The sequence below is a fragment of the Zingiber officinale genome, chromosome 4A (genome assembly GCF_018446385.1).
Source record: "Zingiber officinale cultivar Zhangliang chromosome 4A, Zo_v1.1, whole genome shotgun sequence".
NCBI classification, from domain to species: Eukaryota; Viridiplantae; Streptophyta; class Magnoliopsida; order Zingiberales; family Zingiberaceae; genus Zingiber; species Zingiber officinale.
In genome coordinates, this window is record NC_055992.1 from 36,163,579 (window position 1) to 36,184,798 (window position 21,220).

At 31.9% G+C, this 21,220-nt stretch overlaps 1 protein-coding gene across 4 annotated transcripts in view; it reads left to right on the forward strand.

Annotated features, from left to right (window-relative positions):
* Nucleotides 1-3,058: 3,058 nt before the first annotated feature.
* Nucleotides 3,059-21,220, forward strand: part of LOC121969811 (protein DDB_G0268328-like) — a 43,966-nt gene continuing 25,804 nt past the window's right edge. Inside the window, exons 1-8 of one of the 4 annotated variants that reach the window (XM_042520069.1) lie at nucleotides 3,059-3,198; nucleotides 3,894-4,146; nucleotides 4,239-4,709; nucleotides 10,903-11,088; nucleotides 11,194-11,484; nucleotides 12,755-13,399; nucleotides 13,792-14,194; nucleotides 14,310-14,452. In XM_042520069.1, coding sequence (XP_042376003.1) covers nucleotides 3,086-3,198; nucleotides 3,894-4,146; nucleotides 4,239-4,709; nucleotides 10,903-11,088; nucleotides 11,194-11,484; nucleotides 12,755-13,399; nucleotides 13,792-14,194; nucleotides 14,310-14,452 — 2,505 coding nt within the window. In that variant the 5' untranslated portion in view covers nucleotides 3,059-3,085. Of the gene's footprint in view, nucleotides 3,199-3,893; nucleotides 4,147-4,238; nucleotides 4,710-10,902; nucleotides 11,089-11,193; nucleotides 11,485-12,754; nucleotides 13,400-13,791; nucleotides 14,195-14,309; nucleotides 14,453-21,220 lie in introns of those variants that run through there. The other 3 variants (XM_042520071.1, XM_042520070.1, XM_042520072.1) reach the window with 3 other exon arrangements.

Below are 21,220 nucleotides of genomic sequence, written 5' to 3' on the forward strand. Positions count from 1 at the left end.
ATGTTGTTTGTGTTGAAACAATGTTGCCATGTAGGGTCGAGCAACACCAATCATGTCTCATTGGACACAAAAGGAGACAACAAGAATTATGCATGATGTTGGAATAATCTTTTTTGGATCTAGTAAGTAAAAAAGGAGGTGATAGATGATAGAGGAGTTCGGTGGAACATTGAAGGAATGGAGAGAGTGAGTCTCCAAGATGTAGCGATAAGGAAAGTTGCCTTATCGTGACCTCTTCAAAGGTGGGATTTCATGAGTGCGAGTGGTGCAGTGGAATTGTAAATGCCACAGTGGAGATTTTTTTTTATTCGACCTTAATGTAATCATTTTAGGAATCTTTCGATTTAACCTTGATTTAAGATAAATCTTATTTTTAACCCTTAATTTTAGGACTTAATCAAAACTTTAACTCATTTTAGTCAACTATTAATTTTTGGGAAATATTTCAACTTGACCTTGATTTTTAAATAATGAAACTCTTATTTTTAGTATTTAACCATAATTTTAAGGTAAATGTGATTTAATTACTAATTTTTAGATGATTTTTATTAAACTATTCATTTTAGGGCAAATCCCATTTTACTAGTGATTATAGTAAATTCCATTTTATCTTTGACTTTAGCTAATTTTCATTTTCAACCTTTGATTTTTTAAGTAAATTTGACTTTAACTTTGGATTTTCGATTTTTTACATAAGGGCACACTAAAGTTTCACATTTCCTAAAAGGTGCACTAAAGTTTCATATTTTTCAAAGGGCGCACTTAATTCCAAAAACACTCTTCTTTCTTTTTAGCCTTAAACCTAAGTAATTTTTTTTATTTAAACCGAACCAAGCATTGAATCGAATCACACCAAATCAAGAAACAAAATTTAATTATTTTATCAAGGAGTTTGAAGGGAAGCCTTTGAGTTTCAAAATAGCCTTTTGCAAAGCTGACAAGAGCATATCAGATACAACGATAAACTTAACCTAAACCTTTGCTCAAATATCTAAACCTAGGCCACCTAGATTGCTCCAACAAGAGATGTCTAACCAAGAACCACAATTGATTACTCATTTGGACGAGATAACAGCTAAACCTGTTGATACACCACTTCTTCGTAGATCTAGTAGGATATGTCTAATTCACAAGTGATATGAGACTATAATCAATACATACATTAATCGAGAAAGAGAGAGTAAAAAAGACTTTGTTAGTGATAAAATGGAATAAAGTTTATTTAAATATAGATGAGGATATAGTAGGGGATCGAACCCAATGACATAGGAATGACATAAGATGATTCATATAGCATAACCTCACTTAGTAGGATAAATGCTTGGTGGTGTTGTTGTTTTGACTACTTTAAAATTAATAAAAAACATACAAAATTTAAAACTTCTTGATTGAAAGTTTTAGATTAAACTTTCTAATTTTAACCTTATCTTAAGCTTGAAATTAATTTTTTTCTCCCCAACCAAGGAAAACTTGACTCTAGGTGGGTTAACATCTTTCTTTGATTTACTTTTCCAAGCATAAGGAGCAATTGCGCCATCAATTGTGGTTAGCATAGTATTTTCATTATCATTCCTTCGTGGAAATTGGTGTAAGGAACTAGACTTTTTGTTCTCTCATTTTAGTTTTAGGGATTTCAGCCATGATTCTATTTTCTTCCGCTTGGTCACCCTTTTCGGTTACTAAGAAATGTTGCAACTAAACAATACGTGGAATGCCCTCTGTGGCTCTTTTGCGGAAATGTTAATATATAAGCATGACAACTTGCATGCTTTTAGTTGATTACTATATCCTTTAATTTGAAAATTGAATTGATGGTTAAGTGAACATTAAAATTAATTTTTATCATTGTCAAGATTTAAAATTTTGAGCCATGCTAAAGTTTTGTCCTTTGATGGGAATGATACTAGTTTGGTATCATGCCGATATTTCGATGTATGGTGTAGTAATGAATTGGAGTTGAAGAAAGGAAATGAAGAATAGGAAGGAGATTGTTTATCTTATGGTTTTAAATCTTCTACCATGAGACAAAATAGTCAAAATACATTATCCCGAGATATTATTGAAACTCAATACCACTCAGCATAGACAATGTTATTCCTTTGCTTCATCTCCTTTATCTTTCAACTTTCAAAGCGTTGACATGATATTGCTTCTTCTCCTTCATCTTTCAACTTTTAATCTGCCACCAATGCTATACATCTAAGTATTGTCATGATATTGTAATAGGATCTTTCGAATCAAAAATCGAAATTATAACACAGATCGATATTTTGAGTGCTGAGTAGTATCGAGTTTCGATGATTTATTAGAATAATATGATTCATTGTTTTGCCGGGCATGATACGAGATTTTAAACCACAATCACATTACGATGAGAGAAGGGGAGCCTTGACGCAACGGTAAAGTTGTTGCTTTGTGACTAAAAGGTCACGGGTTCGAATCTAGAAACAACCTCTTACAAAAAGCAGGGTAAGGCTACGTACAATGGATCTTTCCTCGGGATCCCACATAGCGGGAGATTCGTGCATTAGGCTGCCCTTTAATCACATTACGATGAGAATGAATATAAATGCTTTTGAAGGGTCAATCAATTTTGGAATTGACATAAGTAATTAATTTTGAGAAAGATTTAATTATAATTTTAAATGTATTATCAATCATTGAATACCTTATATATTTGTATATATATGTTTATGAAGTCTATCTTATATTAGCTTCAAGGATCTTATTCTATCTTACACTAATGACATTTTAAGTAAATATTACGATCTGGGTATGTTGTTTTTTCTTTCTAGCTTCCATTTCCTTTTGTTTAATTTCTTATCTGTCCGTTTGAGCTATGCTTAGTCTTATGTGGAAGTACATTCCATATTATAGAAAATGGATAAAAATCATGATTGTGTTTTCTTCCATGCCTTCTTTTGTATCAAATGTTTTATTCAGGTTATAGTAACCACTGCACTTTCATAGATTCCCTAATTGGGGGTCGGCCTGAAATATGTGGTACTACTCAATTAACAAACCATCTGATCTAGACATGTCTTCCTTAACTTGAACCTGTGGTTGGTTTTCCAGATCTTTGGATATGCTTGCTGATGTTAATCTGGCAGAAGAAGGCATCTTATTGTTGCTGTTTGTTTGTGTTCATGAAATGTGCTGTTGTATCAATAGGGACGCTGATCTTGCATCAGTATCTAGGTATGTTTTTTTATGACTAATGAGATAATATTTATTGTATGATTAATAATGAGTTCCATGGCCAATACACCAGACATCTTTGACTCTGCATGTGCTTGTTATTTTAACCATTAATATTTATTTACTGTTGTTAATATCTTGCATTATGTCACAAAACATGTGCTTCGGAGGCGCTAGGGCGAGCGAATCGCCTTTTGCCACCACAAAACATGTGCTTGAACTATTCTAAGTGTGGTGTTATGAATTTTTATATCTCAAATTTAGTTTCAAATCAGAAAGATGTTTACGGCTCTCTTGAAATTCTTTAGCTATTTGCATCAAGAGGTTGTCATTTGCTATTTGCATAAATAATTCTTTATATTTTAGGATTCGACTTGGGTTGTATAATTATTTTTCTCTGATTCATTTTGACTATAGAGGTTGCTAATCAGACAAAAGATAATATGTCTGATGATTTAGAATCTTTAAAATAATTGCTAAATATAAGTCTGCTCTTCTGGAACTGTTTTGTGCAATATCAATCTGGTTCCTTCAACTATTACATACTAATTGTTGCAAGATTTTATAGTTGTGAATTTGTGATCAATGGTTATGTTGCTTTAGAAAGTTACATGCTATGCTAGTTCTTGATAGCATTTCACGATTTTGGGTTTTTCATCTCCTTCTCATCTCAATATGAACTAGTACTGTTTCAGGCTACTGACTCTTGCTGCTTGCTATGCAACTAAAGTGATTCGTAGATATGGTTCTTTGACTCTAAAGAAAACTCTCACGCATAATGTTGGAAAAGGATTCAGACCGTCTCTGTCTCAGTCAAGGTCAAACTTGCTACTGTGGGACCATGTTGGTAACAGTTCTAGAAGAATTTATGAAATGTCATTCTATTTGGAGGTTATAAGAAATCTTCAAAGTCGGTTGATTTCAAAGAACAGAAGACCAATCCAAGATGTATGATACTTTATTTTGCCTATAAAATTGAGACTAAAATGGGTTTATTTGGTTTCTTTGTAATGAATGGTCATTATATTGTTGATTTGTAGCCAACAGATGTTAGAGATGCATCAAGTTTGGAGGATCAAGAAGCATTGCAGAGTGATTCCATACTTTCACATCAGCAGATTGATAGTTCAGAACATCAGGCGAAGGGGGATTGTTCATCAGGTGCATCTGAATCACCATTGGATAGTTCTGGTGCTCTAGCAGTTCAATCAGTAGAACCTTCTCCAGATATGATTAGAACTCATGAACTTTGTGTCCGTGAGGTTAGTATAATGCAAAGGAATCTGATTCCTTTGGAAAATCCCAAAGACATGATTTCACGTTGGCATTTAGATAATTTTGATATTAAACTTGTTGTAAAAGATGCCCTACATGCTGGCCGTCTTCCTTTAGCTGTTCTTCAGATGCATTTACAGAATCAGAGACAATTAACATCCAATAAAGAGCCTCAAGATATTTTTAGTGAAGTTCGTTATACTGGAAGGGGTATTGCATATGATTTATTTTTGAAGGTAAACTGTTGCTCAACCTGAAAACAGTGTTTAATTTTGCATATGGCTTGTTTTTGAAGAAAAAATCTTGCATGATCTTATAACACCCTTTAAAGTATGGGTCCAACATCGATTTGTTTGTATTTTAGAACTGGTATACACCATGTACTTCTTTACAAGGTTTAAAATATTGTTCTAGGTTGGAGCTTCAATACCATGTTCTAGGTTTAAAATTTTTTGGCTAGAATGATACACTTTCAATACCATGTTATGTTGACCTTTGGTCCACTTTAGCGCAAATTGAAGTGGGTGAGATCAATGAATGAAATTTCATGCAGTGCCGATGAGCACAATCGAAATATCATGTTATGTCCTTCAATTAAAAACAAAATAGAGGGGAGTGGTAAGAGCGGAAAAGGCAATACTTCCAATGTTGTCTGTGTTGAAACAATGTTGCCATGTAGGGTCGAGCAACACCAATCATGTCTCATTGGACACAAAAGGAGACAACAAGAATTATGCATGATGTTGGAATAATCTTTTTGGATCTAGTAAGTAAAAAAGGAGGTGATAGATGATAGAGGAGTTCGGTGGAACATTGAAGGAATGGAGAGAGTGAGTCTCCAAGATGTAGCGATAAGGAAAGTTGCCTTATCGTGACCTCTTCAAAGGTGGGATTTCATGAGTGCGAGTGGTGCAGTGGAATTGTAAATGCCACAGTGGAGATTTTTTATTCGACCTTAATGTAATCATTTTAGGAATCTTTCGATTTAACCTTGATTTAAGATAAATCTTATTTTTAACCCTTAATTTTAGGACTTAATCAAAACTTTAACTCATTTTAGTCAACTATTAATTTTTGGGAAATATTTCAACTTGACCTTGATTTTTAAATAATGAAACTCTTATTTTTAGTATTTAACCATAATTTTAAGGTAAATGTGATTTAATTACTAATTTTTAGATGATTTTTATTAAACTATTCATTTTAGGGCAAATCCCATTTTACTAGTGATTATAGTAAATTCCATTTTATCTTTGACTTTAGCTAATTTTCATTTTCAACCTTTGATTTTTTAAGTAAATTTGACTTTAACTTTGGATTTTCGATTTTTTACATAAGGGCACACTAAAGTTTCACATTTCCTAAAAGGTGCACTAAAGTTTCATATTTTTCAAAGGGCGCACTTAATTCCAAAAACACTCTTCTTTCTTTTTAGCCTTAAACCTAAGTAATTTTTTTTATTTAAACCGAACCAAGCATTGAATCGAATCACACCAAATCAAGAAACAAAATTTAATTATTTTATCAAGGAGTTTGAAGGGAAGCCTTTGAGTTTCAAAAATAGCCTTTTGCAAAGCAGCAAGGGCTACATACAATAGTCTCTTCTCCAAGATTCCGCATTGGCGGGAGCTTCGTGCATGAGACTACCCTTTATCAAGGAGTTTCATACAAAAGTATTTGATAACCCTAATTTAAAAAAAAAAAAAAAACTCATGATGATCTCCTAAATTTATATATATATATATATATATATAAATTTTATATATATTTTTTTTAAATTTGAGTTTTAATAAAAAAATGTAAAAATTTTAAAATACAAAAGGTCAATAAAAAATTATAAAATTATAAAACATTAATAAAAATATAAAAATTATTATTTTATTTTATCTTTTTTTTAATAGCTAACTAAAGAGAAAAAAATAAAACAAAATTTCAAAAAAATCAAAATTAAAAGTTAAATAACTTACCTTGGTGCTGCTTTGGTTAAATCGTCACCACCTTGGTGCCAATTTCAAAGCATCACCACCTTGAATCTGATTTTTCTAAGCATCACCACCTATGAGGCCGGTGTTAAATTTTTGAAAACAGGCATGGCTAGGAATGTCTTGAAAATATGAGACCTTAGGGCACGGTAAGACTAAAAGCACCGTCCTACAAGAGTTGAATTGGGTCTCATCAGAGCTAGCTAAGATCATTAATGGGTTTTGGCCGAAATTGGCAAAATTCAAGAGGATTTGGAATTATGAAATTTGGACTGGAAGTGAAAGAGGGGAGTTTATAAAAGAAGATATTGCGTGCAACCATGATTCTAAGCCTCCTACATGAAGTTATGGGTCCGTGCCATCGATTGAATTTTTGAAAATAAATTGTGCACGGCTAGGAAGAGTTTGAATATGAGACTTTAGGGCATGGTGAGACTGAGGAGCACAAACTTACAGGACTTGGATTGGGTCCCATCAGAACTGTCTAATGCTATTAATGGGTTTTGACTGAAATTCATTAATGAACCTTGAGAATTATGGAGTGAAAGAGTGCAGAGAAAGTTGATATGGTGTTTAACCCTGGATCTCAATCTCCTTCATATGAAGTTATGGGTGTTGATTTCTAACGATTTGGGACTATAGTGGTGCTGGTTTATAAAGATTAGCACTACTGTGAGTGTTGTTGGTTTCAAAGGATTGAGACCATAGTTGTGTTATTTTATAAAGATTAGCACCATTGTGTTGGAGAAATTACAGCACAGTGGTGTTAGTTTTGAAGAATCAAGATCATTATGCTGCAACACCACTGTGTTGGAGAAATGCTAACACAGTGGTACTTGTTTCGAAGGATCAGGACTATAGGGCTATTCTAGTGTTGATTTTCAAAGATCAACACCAATACATGACACATCGATGCTCATCTTTATAAACAAACACCACTATAGTCCCAATCATTTGAAACCTACACTTATTACTTCATGTAGGAGGTTTGGAACCAGGGTTGAACACCATATCTATGGTCTCCACACTTACTCTTTTACTCCATGGTTTCAAAATTTCAAATCCTCTAGATCCATTAATGAGTTTCGGTCAAAACTCATTGATGACCTTAGCCAACTTTGATGGGACCTAATCCAAGTCTTCTAGATTTTTATAGTGCTCCTCAGTCTCACCGTGCCCTAAAGTCTTTGATTCATGTACAGTCTGTTTTTAAAAATTCAATCAGCATGCCACTTGACCTGATCATAACATCAGGTAGGAGGCTCAGGTTTGAACACCATATCTTCCTTCTATATACTCCTCTTCCACTCATGACCAAGTTTCAAAATTTAAAATCCTCTATGTCCATCAATGAGTTTAGGCCAAAATCTATTGATGGCCTTAGCCAACTCTGATGGGACCCAATCCAAGTCCTAGTTTCTACAGTAGTCCTAAAGTCTCAGATTCAAGGCATTCCTAGCCATGCTCAGTCTCTTTTCAAAAATTCAATGTAATTTTTTATAGGTGGTGATTTGGTGGTGCTTTGAAGAAATCAGCACCAAGGCGGTGATAATTTGACCAAAATCACATCAAAGTAAAATTTTTTTTTTAGTTATTTAATTTTTGATTTATTTTTTTTTTCCAATTTTCTCTTGAAATTAGCTATTAAAAAATAAAAATAAATAATATATTTTTATTAATGTTTCTTTAATATTATAATTTTTATTAACCTTCTTTTGTATTTGTAAATTTTTTATTTTTTATTAAAGCTCTAAAATTTTTAAATATATATATATATTTAGGAGATTATAATAAATTTAATGATGTAAATTTTAAAAATTAAGTTTTTTAGTATCATCAATGACTTTTGTATTATATTCCTTCATGAAATAATTAATTTTTTTTCTTGATTTGGTTCGGTTTAGTTTGATTTGGTTTAAATAAAGAAAATGATTTTTTTTACTTTAGTTTAAAGCTCAAAGGCGAGAAGGGTGTCATTGGCAACAAGTGCGCCCTTTGAGAATTCTGCAACTTTAAGTCTGCCCTTTGGCAAATTGCCGTTGGATTTTAATATTTTATCAAAACTAAAATTACTATTAATTGTGTATGATTAAAGAAAAAAAAAGGGTAGCTCGGTGCACGAAGTTCCCGTCATGCGGGGTCTCGGGGAATGATCCATTGTACGCAGCCTTACCCTGCTTTTTGCAAGAGGTTGTTTTCAGGATTCGAACCCGTGACCTTTTGGTCACATGACAATAACTTTACTGTTACGCTAAGGCTTCTCTTCATTAATTGTGTATGATTAAATAAGTTAATTAATTTACTGAAAATAATTAATTAACAGTCAATTAATTAATTAATAATGTAATTAGTTAAATAATCCTATAACAATTAGGGTGCTATCATTATTCTGGTAAGTGATTAGATTTTGTGATAAATTATTTATAAATATGTAAATTAAATATTGTATTAATTTGTAAAGATTAGCAAAAAATCATAATAGGTTAATTTTAATCTATTTTCAATTTTTGTATGAGATATTTTTCTATTATTCTTTCATTGGATCTTTTAAAATAGTGTTATTACAATTAATACTTAACTGGCTTTGTTCAGAAGGTTTCATGATTTCACAATTTAGCAATTTCTCTATTGGGAGTTTGATTTTATGACATATATTTATATTTCATTTAAATTGATAAATGACTATAACCAATTGATATTTTTACTAAAAGAATAAATATAAAAGAATTTTGTACTTTTCAAAATTTAATTGGGTATTTATGTATCTATGCTCATGATTAATTTTTTAATTGGTAACTTTATCATTGATGAAATTTGAAAATTATATTAATTCATAACCTATTCAATAGAATAGATGATACTCCCTTTTCATAAATTGATAAATTTAAGGAATATTTTTAGCCTAATTTTTAAGGATATTTTCCACAATCACATATGGTAATTTGTGTTTCTCGTTTTTTAGAATGTCAAAAACATATAAAGTAAATACCTATTCAACCAAAAATTATCATTATATATATGTATATGTAATGTATAGAACATATCAATCATTCCCTATTTCCTTCACTATACAATCGGGAATCTAATTTTATCTAGTTTCTTAAACTAAATTTAGTTCTTCGATTCAATGAATTTTATTTACATTGAATCTAAAGCTAAAGTATCAAAATTTTAAATTTGTGACAATTTGGATTCACTAACTAGCTGTAGATGTAGAAGAAGCTGAAAACCAATTTCCGTGACCATTCTACATCAATACTTTAAATGTAGGAGTTCTTTGATTCGATGTCTCTAGAATAAAATTTGTTAAAATTTTCATCATGTGCATTAACAATAAAAATATGGATTTCAAATTTATATGTTAATGAATAGTTGTTGTAGGATTCAATAGGCACCAAATATTTTACGAGGTAATATGGAAGCATGAACTCATAGTCAACACCTAAAATATAATCTCAATAATGAGTATCTATAATAATTGAATATTAATGAAAATGATTTTTTATATTAATATGCATATATTCATACTTTATTGATACTATACTACCATAAATTGGCATGACATGGTATGGTACATACTCATTCCAATCATATACTCAAACTGTTTCTGGCATGATTTGAAATTTACTCCGGAGGTTAATTTAAGGGATTTTATCATTTGAATACTCTCTTCACTAATATTGATTTGTAAAAATAAAATTATACGATTAGACAGTGAATTAAAATTTTCTTCATGCTTTGACACATGTAAAGTGTCTTAGATAAATTTAGATGAGTTTCATGCATTTAATTATCTCTCATTTAGTTTTTCTAGTTTTACTAAATCATGGTATGGTTGAACTGAAAATGATTTAATATTTACTTTAATTGGCGTTGAGATGAATTTATATAAGTGCTACTTTTATATCTTCTTTCATTATTTACTTTTAGATTTCTTTTAACAATAAGATAATCATTATAATTTTAGAGAGTAAATTTAAAAAATAATAAACATTACTTGAATTCATTTTCATGCATGCCTAAATGTTGAGTGTGAGGCATCACATAATACTCATCAACACTATTGCCACGACTATCACAAAAGTCATTTTCCTTCTATTTTTTGTAATTTATCAGAATAGTATGTTTTGTCAGTGTCACTCGACATGACATGAATTTTAGACTATGCTATACTGTGCTATATGCTAGCATGACAATGACTATTAAAAAAGTAAAGGTGAAATTTTTTATTTTTCAAATAAAGTGATTGATTTATATTGTCTTGCTCAATATGTATGTGCCTACATAATAAACACTATTCATTGTGAACTGCTTGAAATTGCACCAATCACCTACTGGTCCAGGTAAATTCATATCATACCAAGTGGCGCAGTCTTATATTTTCAACCTTGCCATAAGACTAGTCTTTTGCAATACATATCTTTAACTTACATTGTTAAACTAACAGGGGCAAACTGAACTAGCTATTGCAACATTACATAAACTAGGGGAGGACTTAGAAGCTGTCCTTAGACAATTATTATTTGGTACTGTAAGACGATCTCTTCGGGTGCAAATTGCAGAAGAGATGAGGAGACTTGGATATTTAAGAACAAATGAACTAAAAACACTGGAGAAAATTTTCCTTATCGAGGTATGTTTGTGTAGTTCAGCTAGTATTTTCCCTTTTTATTTGCTTATCATAGACTTGCATATTTTGAGCTATTAATCAATCAATTTTTGTTCTATTGTTATGAAGAGACTATATCCGAGCTCTAGCTTTTGGAGAATATATTTACAGAGGCAGAAAAGACTTTATCAGACACCTTCAACTCTTACATTAGAACCTGATAATGCAATGTTAACTTTCCGTGTGACTGACTATCTTAATATTCCATGTGGTGATATTGATGGAGTGATCCTTGGTTCTTGGGCATACATGGATGATGGGTCTTCTACTTCTGATGTTGATGAAGATATCACTCCTCCTAGTTACTGGGCTTCTGCAGCTGCTTGGTCTGATGCTTGGGACCAAAGAACCATAGACCGTGTAAGTTACAAGTTTTGTATATATCGTATTTTACTATTACTTATTGCAAATAATTTTCTTTTGATGAACTATTTTCCAGATTACAACTTGACACATAACGTGAATTTCTGATTGATTGTTTGACTATTGTACCAAATCTTTTTGGCAATACCTGGAGGAAAAAACCATGCATGATTTTATTTGTATTTTGATAAGTTTGATGCTATTGTATACCTGTGTACAAGCTAACACCATGATGCTAGTGGGTAGTATCATGAAATTGGCCTGTTTAATTGCACATGCACCATTATTACTAGTAACATGTATAAAACTTGACTTCAGACAACTAGACTATGTATATTAGTTATTTAAAATGTCACTATGTTTTAGTTTTTCATAACTCTAATCTATCATTGATAATTTTATTTAGCTAGTTGATTTCTGGAAGCTAAATTACTGATTTGTTGGTTAAGGAAGCATTGTTTAGTTTTTTTTTATAATAAGATATTGTTTATTTTATTTTCCTAAGTTCATAATTGGATACATATCTTCCATTCGTTGAACTTTAGTATGTTTTCACTTTAGTACGTATCTTCTATTAGATATGATGTCAGACTAGACTTTATGTAGCCACCAAGCATTTTTTCTATGCTATTATTATTTCATAGGGTTATTGTAAAATTTCTATGCTGTTTGGCCTGGTTTGATGAAAACTTGGAATTTTTTTATTATTGGATTATTTTTGGTTATATTGTTAAGTGTTTATGCACCCTTTTGTATATTTTGTTAGGTTATTTTTCTCATTATATGTATCTATTACTGTCACAATATCATGCTTTATTTTTTGGCATGTTCATCCAAAAAAATAAATAGATTGCATGCCTTTTATATATATATATATTATTGTTCATCCCTTGAAATCGAGTTGGTTTGTCTTTCAATATACCTGTCAGTTTAAATTCGTATTTTGTTGCAATCATGTGACCTAAGTTTTCCTTGCACTTTTCAATCTCTTTTTCATGGTACTTGGAGCATTATTGATGTTTTATGAACCTTTTTCTGTCTCCTATGCTAACCTTTAACATTGCTTTTCCTTGCAATTTTTTTTCCTGCTTTCACTTATATCAGACAACTGTAATGGTTAATTTCTTTTATCATGGTACATGGATGTTATTGATGTTCTATGAACTTTTGCGTCTTCTGCTCCTACAAAAATCATATTGTTTAGGATATGTTCATTCTGGTTTGAATTTTACACAAGCCTGATATTAGGATGACTATTTTGTTGCAGATAATGCTTGATCAGTGTGTTCATGCGGGAGTTGATATACCATGGGAATCCAAATTTGAATATTATATAGCTCACAATGATACAGAGGAGATCTCCAAGCTTTTAGATGCTTTTCCCACATCTATGTTGTTAAAAGGGTCTCTTATAATTAATTTGACTTCATATTCTCCTTCTAATGCTGAACCAATTGAGATGCTTGCTGACCATTCTAGTGCCTTGTATATATGCTTTCCTGAAGATTTGGAGGTTGTTTCTTTGGACGTTCCACATGTCAAATTGTTTAGTTTTTCTGCTATTAATACATGCACATCCTGGTTGAAACTTCATGTGGAGGAAGAACTTGCAAAGAAATATATCTTCTTGAAACAGTCCTGGCGAAGTAGTGATGAGATCATGCCACTTCTTGCTCTTGCGGGCTTGTTAACCTCTACACCTGGAATGCTTGTCAAGGATAAGTTTTCTGACAGTTCACTTGACTTGGATTTAGCAAACAGTTCTAGAAAGTGCCTGGATACTTCGGAAGCTATCCATAAACTTGTTGTTAATTACTGTGTGCAGCATTACTTACCATATCTTTTGGACCTATACACTGATCATCATCTTCTTCAGGATTATCAATCTCTTTCTACTTTAAAGCAAGCTGCAGTAAGTTGGTTGTGCTTTATTATGTGATCTTGTGCATATGAGATACTGCCAGTCATTTATTATGAAAGGATATAGTGTTATCTATTTATCCCAACAATTTAAACCAGGATTCTAGTAACTAACTGTAATTTCTCTAGTAGTTATATCTAATCTACTTATGAACTTCTGTTCACTAAATCTGCATGTTGACACATTTTGTGTATAATTTTACTTGTTTATTACAAGCAATCCCATTTCTAATCTTACCTCTTGCTTCAAAACATAAGTCCCATTTTTTTAAAAAACAAAATAAGATATAGACCTTGTATTTCTTTTTTGGCATTTCATAATCGAATATCTGCTCAATAAATATTGTTTTCCAACCTTTTTTGCATTCTGTTTGTGCTTCTCAGGGAGATTGCCACTGGGCAAATTGGTTCCTTTATTCTACGGTCAAAAGTTGCGAGTATGAAGCATCATTTTTCAATGCCCGTTCAAATTTGCACCGACATGCTGGCATTGACAGCAAGCTAGATGTCCTAGAGATTGATGGAATAATACATACTGTTGATGATATGGCTGAAGGTGGAGGAGAGATGGCTGCTTTGGCTACTCTAATGTATGCTAGTGTTCCAATGCAGAAATGTCTATGTACAGGAAGTGTGAACAGAAACAGTGGTTCCTCTTCTCAGTGCACGTTAGAGAACTTGAGGCCTGGCCTCCAGCAATTTCCTACTATTTGGCAGATGCTTTTGGCCTTCTGCTTTGGACAAGATACAAATGGTTATCCCTTTAGTTCTGCTTCTAGTTATAATCGTAAGTGCCTTTCATCTGTTCCTTACCTTGCTGTGAGTAGTTTTTTGCTCCATCCAATCTTTTTTCTACTATTTCATTATTTTCTGATCAACACTGGAAAATCTCACTTTTTTAGCTTTGGGAAAGTCTGCATTCTTTGATTATTTGAGTTGGCGCAGTGGCTTGTTCTCATCAGCTGCATGTGATACTTCACTAGAGCAGATATTGCCATACTGTCTTCCAAAATCTGTTAGAAAATTGATTAAAATGTTTACTCAGGTATTTATATCTTCATTGATTGATTTCATATTATAATTTATTTTCAAGATATTATTCTTTGCTGAGTAGAAAATTAGTAATCTTACGAAAAGATTTGTTTATGATCATAGAATTTGTGAATCATGCTAATTTCCTCTAGACAATATCAGATGTGTTTGGTTTTATAAAATATGACATACCCATTTTACTAAATGATATCCATTTTTCTATGCCCAACTCATTATAAATAAATTAAATCCTAGGACTCTCAAGGATTTAGTTGACAAATTTGCTAATTAATTATTAGAACGAAGGAAATGATAACCTTAAATTGCTTATGTATTATGGATTTACTCAACTCACTTATTAATTGTTTGAGCCCAATAAACACATATATAGCTAGAGCCATAAGCTTGTATTATGCCTCTAAAGTTGACATGGCCACTACAATGGCTTGTTTACTCCAAGATAGCAGATTGCTTCTAGAAGAGCACAATAGCTGATGTGATCACCAAAATTTTAAGATACATGCCCAATCTACATCTATATACTCTATAATCAAAAGATGGTAATGTTCATGTATAGGGCACCCTTTACAAACGTTCTTGAAGCAAAATTCTAATACCCTAGCCATACACAAAATTCTAATACTCTATATTTTTTAATTTTAACGCGAACAAATCTAATCTTACCTTCTAATACCCTAGTCATATGGTCATCAAAGTCAAAGTCACTATCTCTTGTCATCCAAGGTTTAAAATGTGTGTTCGTACCGGGTGAAACGGTTGAAATTTACCATTCCATTCAGCACCAAAATCACTATTGGCATCGACACCACCACCGTTGCAGGGTCTTGAGAGTCCGCGGTGGTTGCGACGACCACAACGCGATTGCCTCGGGTTGCGGCAGCCTCCATGACCTCATGACCAAGATGCAAGTCAAGGACAACGTATAAGTTAATATTTAGGTTAATATTAAAATTATAGGCTAATAATTTCAATCAACTCTCAGCTATAAATAGGATAATCAAACCCTAATAAAATTTTCCCATTAATTTAATATATATTATTTATTTTTAATTTCAAAACTATATATTAAATTATTTATTTATTTACCATATAAAATTGCTTCGATCTCGTTTTTTTTATATTTTTATTTAGTATATTTTATGTTTAAAAAATACCGAAACTGTATCATTCTCGGCACGGGTGATTTTAAATAATGGTGTCATCACTTGTGAAGAAAGGAATTGGGAGGAAAGAATCACGTAGGGAGAAAGAAGAGAGTTGTTGTCATCTTTCACAGAGGAACTCATCCATCGTCACTTTCATTGTCCGTGAGGAACAATTTACGATCACTAATCAATGAATCAAGGTAAGAATTATGTCTTGAAAAGTTATCTCATGCTAGTCTATGGGTTGAATAATAAATTTTTTGCGTGCCACTAGGCACAACGGTTTTAAACCATGGAACTAAACACACCCAATTCAGAGTTGTTTTAATTTGTAGGGAGCTAAAGAAAAGATTATATTAATTCTTTAAAGATAAAATCAACTCACTAAAGCCCTTTCTCATGCTTGCTAATTTCAGTCCAAGAAATTGCATTGTGAAAATTTCTTTTCCATAAGGTCAATATTGCATCTTCATCATCCTCATAAAGAATATTTGTCAGGACCGTAAGGGATGGTAACCGGATGACTAGATGGGGGAGATGTAAATAACACTTGATCTATAAATACAACAACTCTTTATCTTGCTATGACTTTAGTAAGAATTAAATAATGTTAAACGCAACAACACTTAAATATAAGAAAAGTCAACACTAATGAATTAATATAGCGTGGTTCAGAACCCTCCTTTCTACTCCAAAGCCATTAACTCTTCGATGAGTCACTCTCGAATCCTCACTATGTTTTCTCCTTTGATGGCTTTTGGAGGTGGAGAAAGACCACTATGAATCTAGACTATGAAATCCTATAAGGGAACTTTGGGAATAATATCTCGTAGGATTTTTACCCTCAAGGCCTCTTTTGTTCGCCTTATATAACCTTCAAATTGTTTTCATCTTTGCTTTTTTGTTCTGCAGGCTAGTCGACTATTCTTGCAATTGCCTTAACCTTCAGTGTGCTAATATAACTTTGAGTTGACTTAGTGCCACACTAGTTGATGGGTTCTCTTTGGCAATAGCTACTTGAACCTATTGATGCCAACTCTAGTCAACTTGACTTCCTGACTTTATTGTATTTGTTGTTTAACAATTGCTAGATCAAATGATCTTTCTAACTTCTATTGGGAAATTAGTTGAATGCCCAGTTGGCTCAACCCATCTGGTCAACTGCCAGCCAATTGGGCTTTGAACCAAAACATTCTATTTGTGTGCCATCAAGCCTAAGTTGAGTCCTTAGTCAACCTAGCTCACTAGTTGACTATTAACCCCTTCTAGTTGACCGAACCTTGATTACAATCATTCTAATGACCAAATCTTTACCTAAGTTAAGTGTTACACTGAATCCAGGCCACTCGACTCTCACAACTCATTTGCTTGACTCTTACACTTCATTTAAGAGTATACCTTATGTAGGTTGACTTTCCCTATAAGGTCGTCTATTGGCATGTCTTCTGCCTCATGGATGCATCGAACTTGACTTGTTCTATCTTTATATGTCATCTTTCACTCTGTTCCTGCATAGTTCACCTCCTTCCAACTATTGTCAACATTGCATCTTGATACTCCTTGATTTGCATTGTCTCGGATACCTCATTTCATCCTTCTTTGACCTCTAAAGGACCTTGAGCCATCAAGCTAACCAACTTAGCTCGCTAAGTTAAGCTTCATTAGCTTCTCCAACATCACTCAATGCTTCTTGTCTTATGATTCCTCGAATGTCTCATGCATCTTTTTTGAACTCCATAGGTCCTCTAATCTTTAAGTCATTAAGCATGCCCAGTTATGCATCAAGTTATCATCCATTGTCATGCCTCGAAAGTATAATTTCCACTTACTAGGTAGGTACCCAATGGGTGACAGTACGGTAAAAGGGAATTAAGAATTATGCAAACAATGACTAACTTAAAATAATTAAGAAGTTCAATAGTGTGTGTGTGTGTGTGTGTAGACAAGAACAATAACAACAACAAAATCTTTAACCCACTAAGTGAGGTTGGTTGTATGGATCCGCCCACACTATTTGTCTCCTTCCCCTACTATATCGTCTCTATATTTATAAGAATTTAATTTTATTTTATTGTTACTAACCAAATTTTCTTTGATTCCTTTTTTTCCCATATTTATCATGGTCTCATATTATTTAATTAGGCATTTAATAGTGGTCTAAATGCATGCTTATAATATCTAAAATGCGTTTCCTTAATAGGTGTGACTTTAACTTTCTCTCTTATCCTTTCATTTTTTTTATCTATTCTACTCTCGTATGTTCATGTTAGTCTCATTTTTTGCTTGTGTGCTTGTTTCATAGGCAAACATTCAATTTTATACCACATAATAGTCTAACCACCATTTTCTTACGCAGACACACCACCATATGAATTAACACAAAAATAGTAAAACCAAACTAGGAATCAATCCATTGAGATCTTTAAGTAACTCTAAGTACTAACTAATACCAATTATAATCTAAAAAGGGTATCTTTATTGGTAAAAATAGAGGCTAAGGAAAAGCATGAAGGAAACACAAATTTGCTAAATGGGTAAAAAGGAAAGAAGTGCATCAATCTTGTTTAAGAGGTCGAACAAGTTGTAATTTTATATTACATTTTTAAATTCTCCTTTGAGGTCTGTAATTTATTTTTATATATCCATATAGTTAATTAATATTTTCTTCGTTTTAATTATTTATCAACGCTTAGAGTTATTACTAATCCACTATATTTTTATCATTTTTTTCATAAGTTAAGATAATTTTATCATATTTTAATCACCAATAATATCTTTTTCATTAATCCATCACCCATAAATTACTGGAGTTTGTTTTCTTAGAGTGTAATAATGTCATTTCACGTATGGGCTAAAGCCTTCACCGGTGATATACAACAATATAGTGTCCTTGTGTAAATAAATACTAATCGTGCTACCACAATTTTGTGGACAGTTAGGTAGTTTGCTATAAGGTTAGACTCATAATTTTGACCTTTTAATATTTTTTTCTATTTAAATTCATAATTCTTTCACTTAACATCTTTACACAATTATTCTACCCTTGGTTCTTATCTTTTTGGTTAGTTTAGACGGCTAACTTAAATTAATTTTTTATATAAGTTAATCTAAGCTAGTCCCAAGCACGATTGAAAGAGGGCAAGGGTTGTACATTAGGTTGCCAGTCAGCGTGAACTTTTAAGTAAATGTTTAATGAATGGATCCATTAAATTATTGTACTCATGCTAGGATATTCCCCAGAAGGAACGCCTTGTAGGGTCTGATTGTAATATTTCGATAAGGACCGCTACATCTCAATGAGAAAGTGTTAAATATGCAAGAATTAGTAGTATTGAATATACGCTTAAAGCATAATATCAATAGAAAAAAATATGCATGATATTTAGATTTAAGTGGTGAAAGTTAAAGGATGAGAAGCAAAACATATTTAAGAAGAGGGTATGAGTACAAGTGTTAGGAGAAATATACTACTCAAATACGACATGGGATAAGATGATATCAAAGCTGAAAATTAGCAGCTAAGAGTGTACTCGGTGAGTCAATGGAACATGCACCACCAAGTAAAGAATCTTAGTGGTGGAAGGAAAAAATACATGAAAAAGTGAAGGAAAAAACGAATAACCTATAAAAAAATTATATACTTGTAAGAATGAGAAAAACATAAAAAAATATATATATAGTAGCTTAGAGAGAAACCAAGAAAGTAGTGAATGACGCTAAGAGTGAAATTTTTAAACTCTTATATTGAAAATTAGGTACAAAAGGTGGACAGAGACATTTATAGCATAACTAAAGTGAGAGAGAGGAAGACAATAGATCTTTTTTAAATAAGATGTATTAAAGATGAATGTAATAGGATATTAGTAAATAATGAGGAAATAAAAGAGTGAAGGAAGACGTATTTTCATTAACTTTTTAATGAAAATTTGGATGACCACCTTAATTTAGGTAATTTAACTAGGTTAAATGAGTATATAAATTTAAATTTTTATCATATAATTCAAACTTCAGAAGTATAGCAAGCTTAAAATGAGATGCAAAATAGAAAAATAGTTGGACTAGATATTCTCATAAAGGTATGAAGGTGTCTTGGAAACAGGGTATTGAAGCCTGATATTGAAAACAAAAAAAAATATGGTTAATGAAGAGTAAGTATTCTAGTTCTCTTATATAAGAATAAAGGAGACTCTGGAAAATTGTGCAGACTATAGGGGTATTAAATTAATGAATCATAGTATGAAACTTTGGGAAATAATAGTAGAAAAAAGACTAAGGAAGGAGATCACGGTGACCGAAAATCAATTTGGATTTATGTCTTAAAGGTCAACAATAGAAGCTATGCATCTTCTCTTGCAACTAATTGAAAAGTATCGAAATAGAAGTAAGACTTAAAGTATTCAATCGAGTTAGAAAAAACTTATAATATATATAGAGAACTTTAGAAAAGAGTGGTGTTAGCATAGCGTATATTGAACCAATTAAGGATATGTATGAGAATATAATGACAAGAGTGAAGACTTCAAGCGGATTAATTTAGACGTTTCCCATAAAGATACATCAATGATTAGCTCTAAGTTCCTATCTTTTTCCACTTAATGGATGAATTCACTTAACATATTTAAGATACAATATCGTGGTGTATGTTGTTTGCAAATGATATTGTTTTGGTAGATGAGACACGTGAAAGAGTAATGTTAAACTCGAATCTTGATGGGAAATGCTAACAATGAAAGGTTTTTATCTTAGTAAAGTAAAGACAGAATATATGAAATTTAAGTTTAGTAATATTTGACATAATGAGACAATTGCTAAAATAGGAGATGATAATTATTTGTAATTGAGAGTTTTAAGTATTTATGATCATTTTTGTAAAAGAATGGAGGGATTGAGAGAGATGTCTTACATAGAATATAAGCAGGATGATTGAAATGGAGGAGAGCGTTTGATTTTTTATTATTATTATTATTATAAAGTACCTTTAAGACTTAAAGGAAAGTTTTGCAAAATAGCGGTTAGGCCTATTATATTATATGGTGTTGAATGTTGGGTTATAATGCGAGTACATGAGCAGAAGATGAAAGTTTCAGAGATAAGGATGTTAATGTGGATGTGCGGACATACAAAGATGGACAGAATAAAAAATGAAAATATTAGAAAGAAAGTCGGGATTGCACCTATTGAGAGAAAAATTTGGGAGATGTTTAAGATGGTATGAACTTGCACTTAGACGGGCGATGTGAAATTATGATATATATCCATATCAAATGAGAAAGAGGAAATAAAATAATATTTAGTTAGCAATAATAAAATAAAATAAAATTTATTTAAATATAAATAATGATATAGTAGAGGATAGAGTCCAATGACGTCAAAAGATCCATATAGCGTGGGTGGGATAATATTTAGTAGTTGTTGCATAAGTTATACTAATTTGCATTTATTGTATATTAGTCTATTGGCATGTGGTTTTTGGGTATGAGATATACAGCAAACACAAGTATCTATATCTAAATCAACAACTAGAACCTGACAGGTGAAGCATTCTAACGATTGGTAATAAATGAAGAGTAAATCAGAACCCCTCCCATGCTAACCCATATATGAACACTCATATG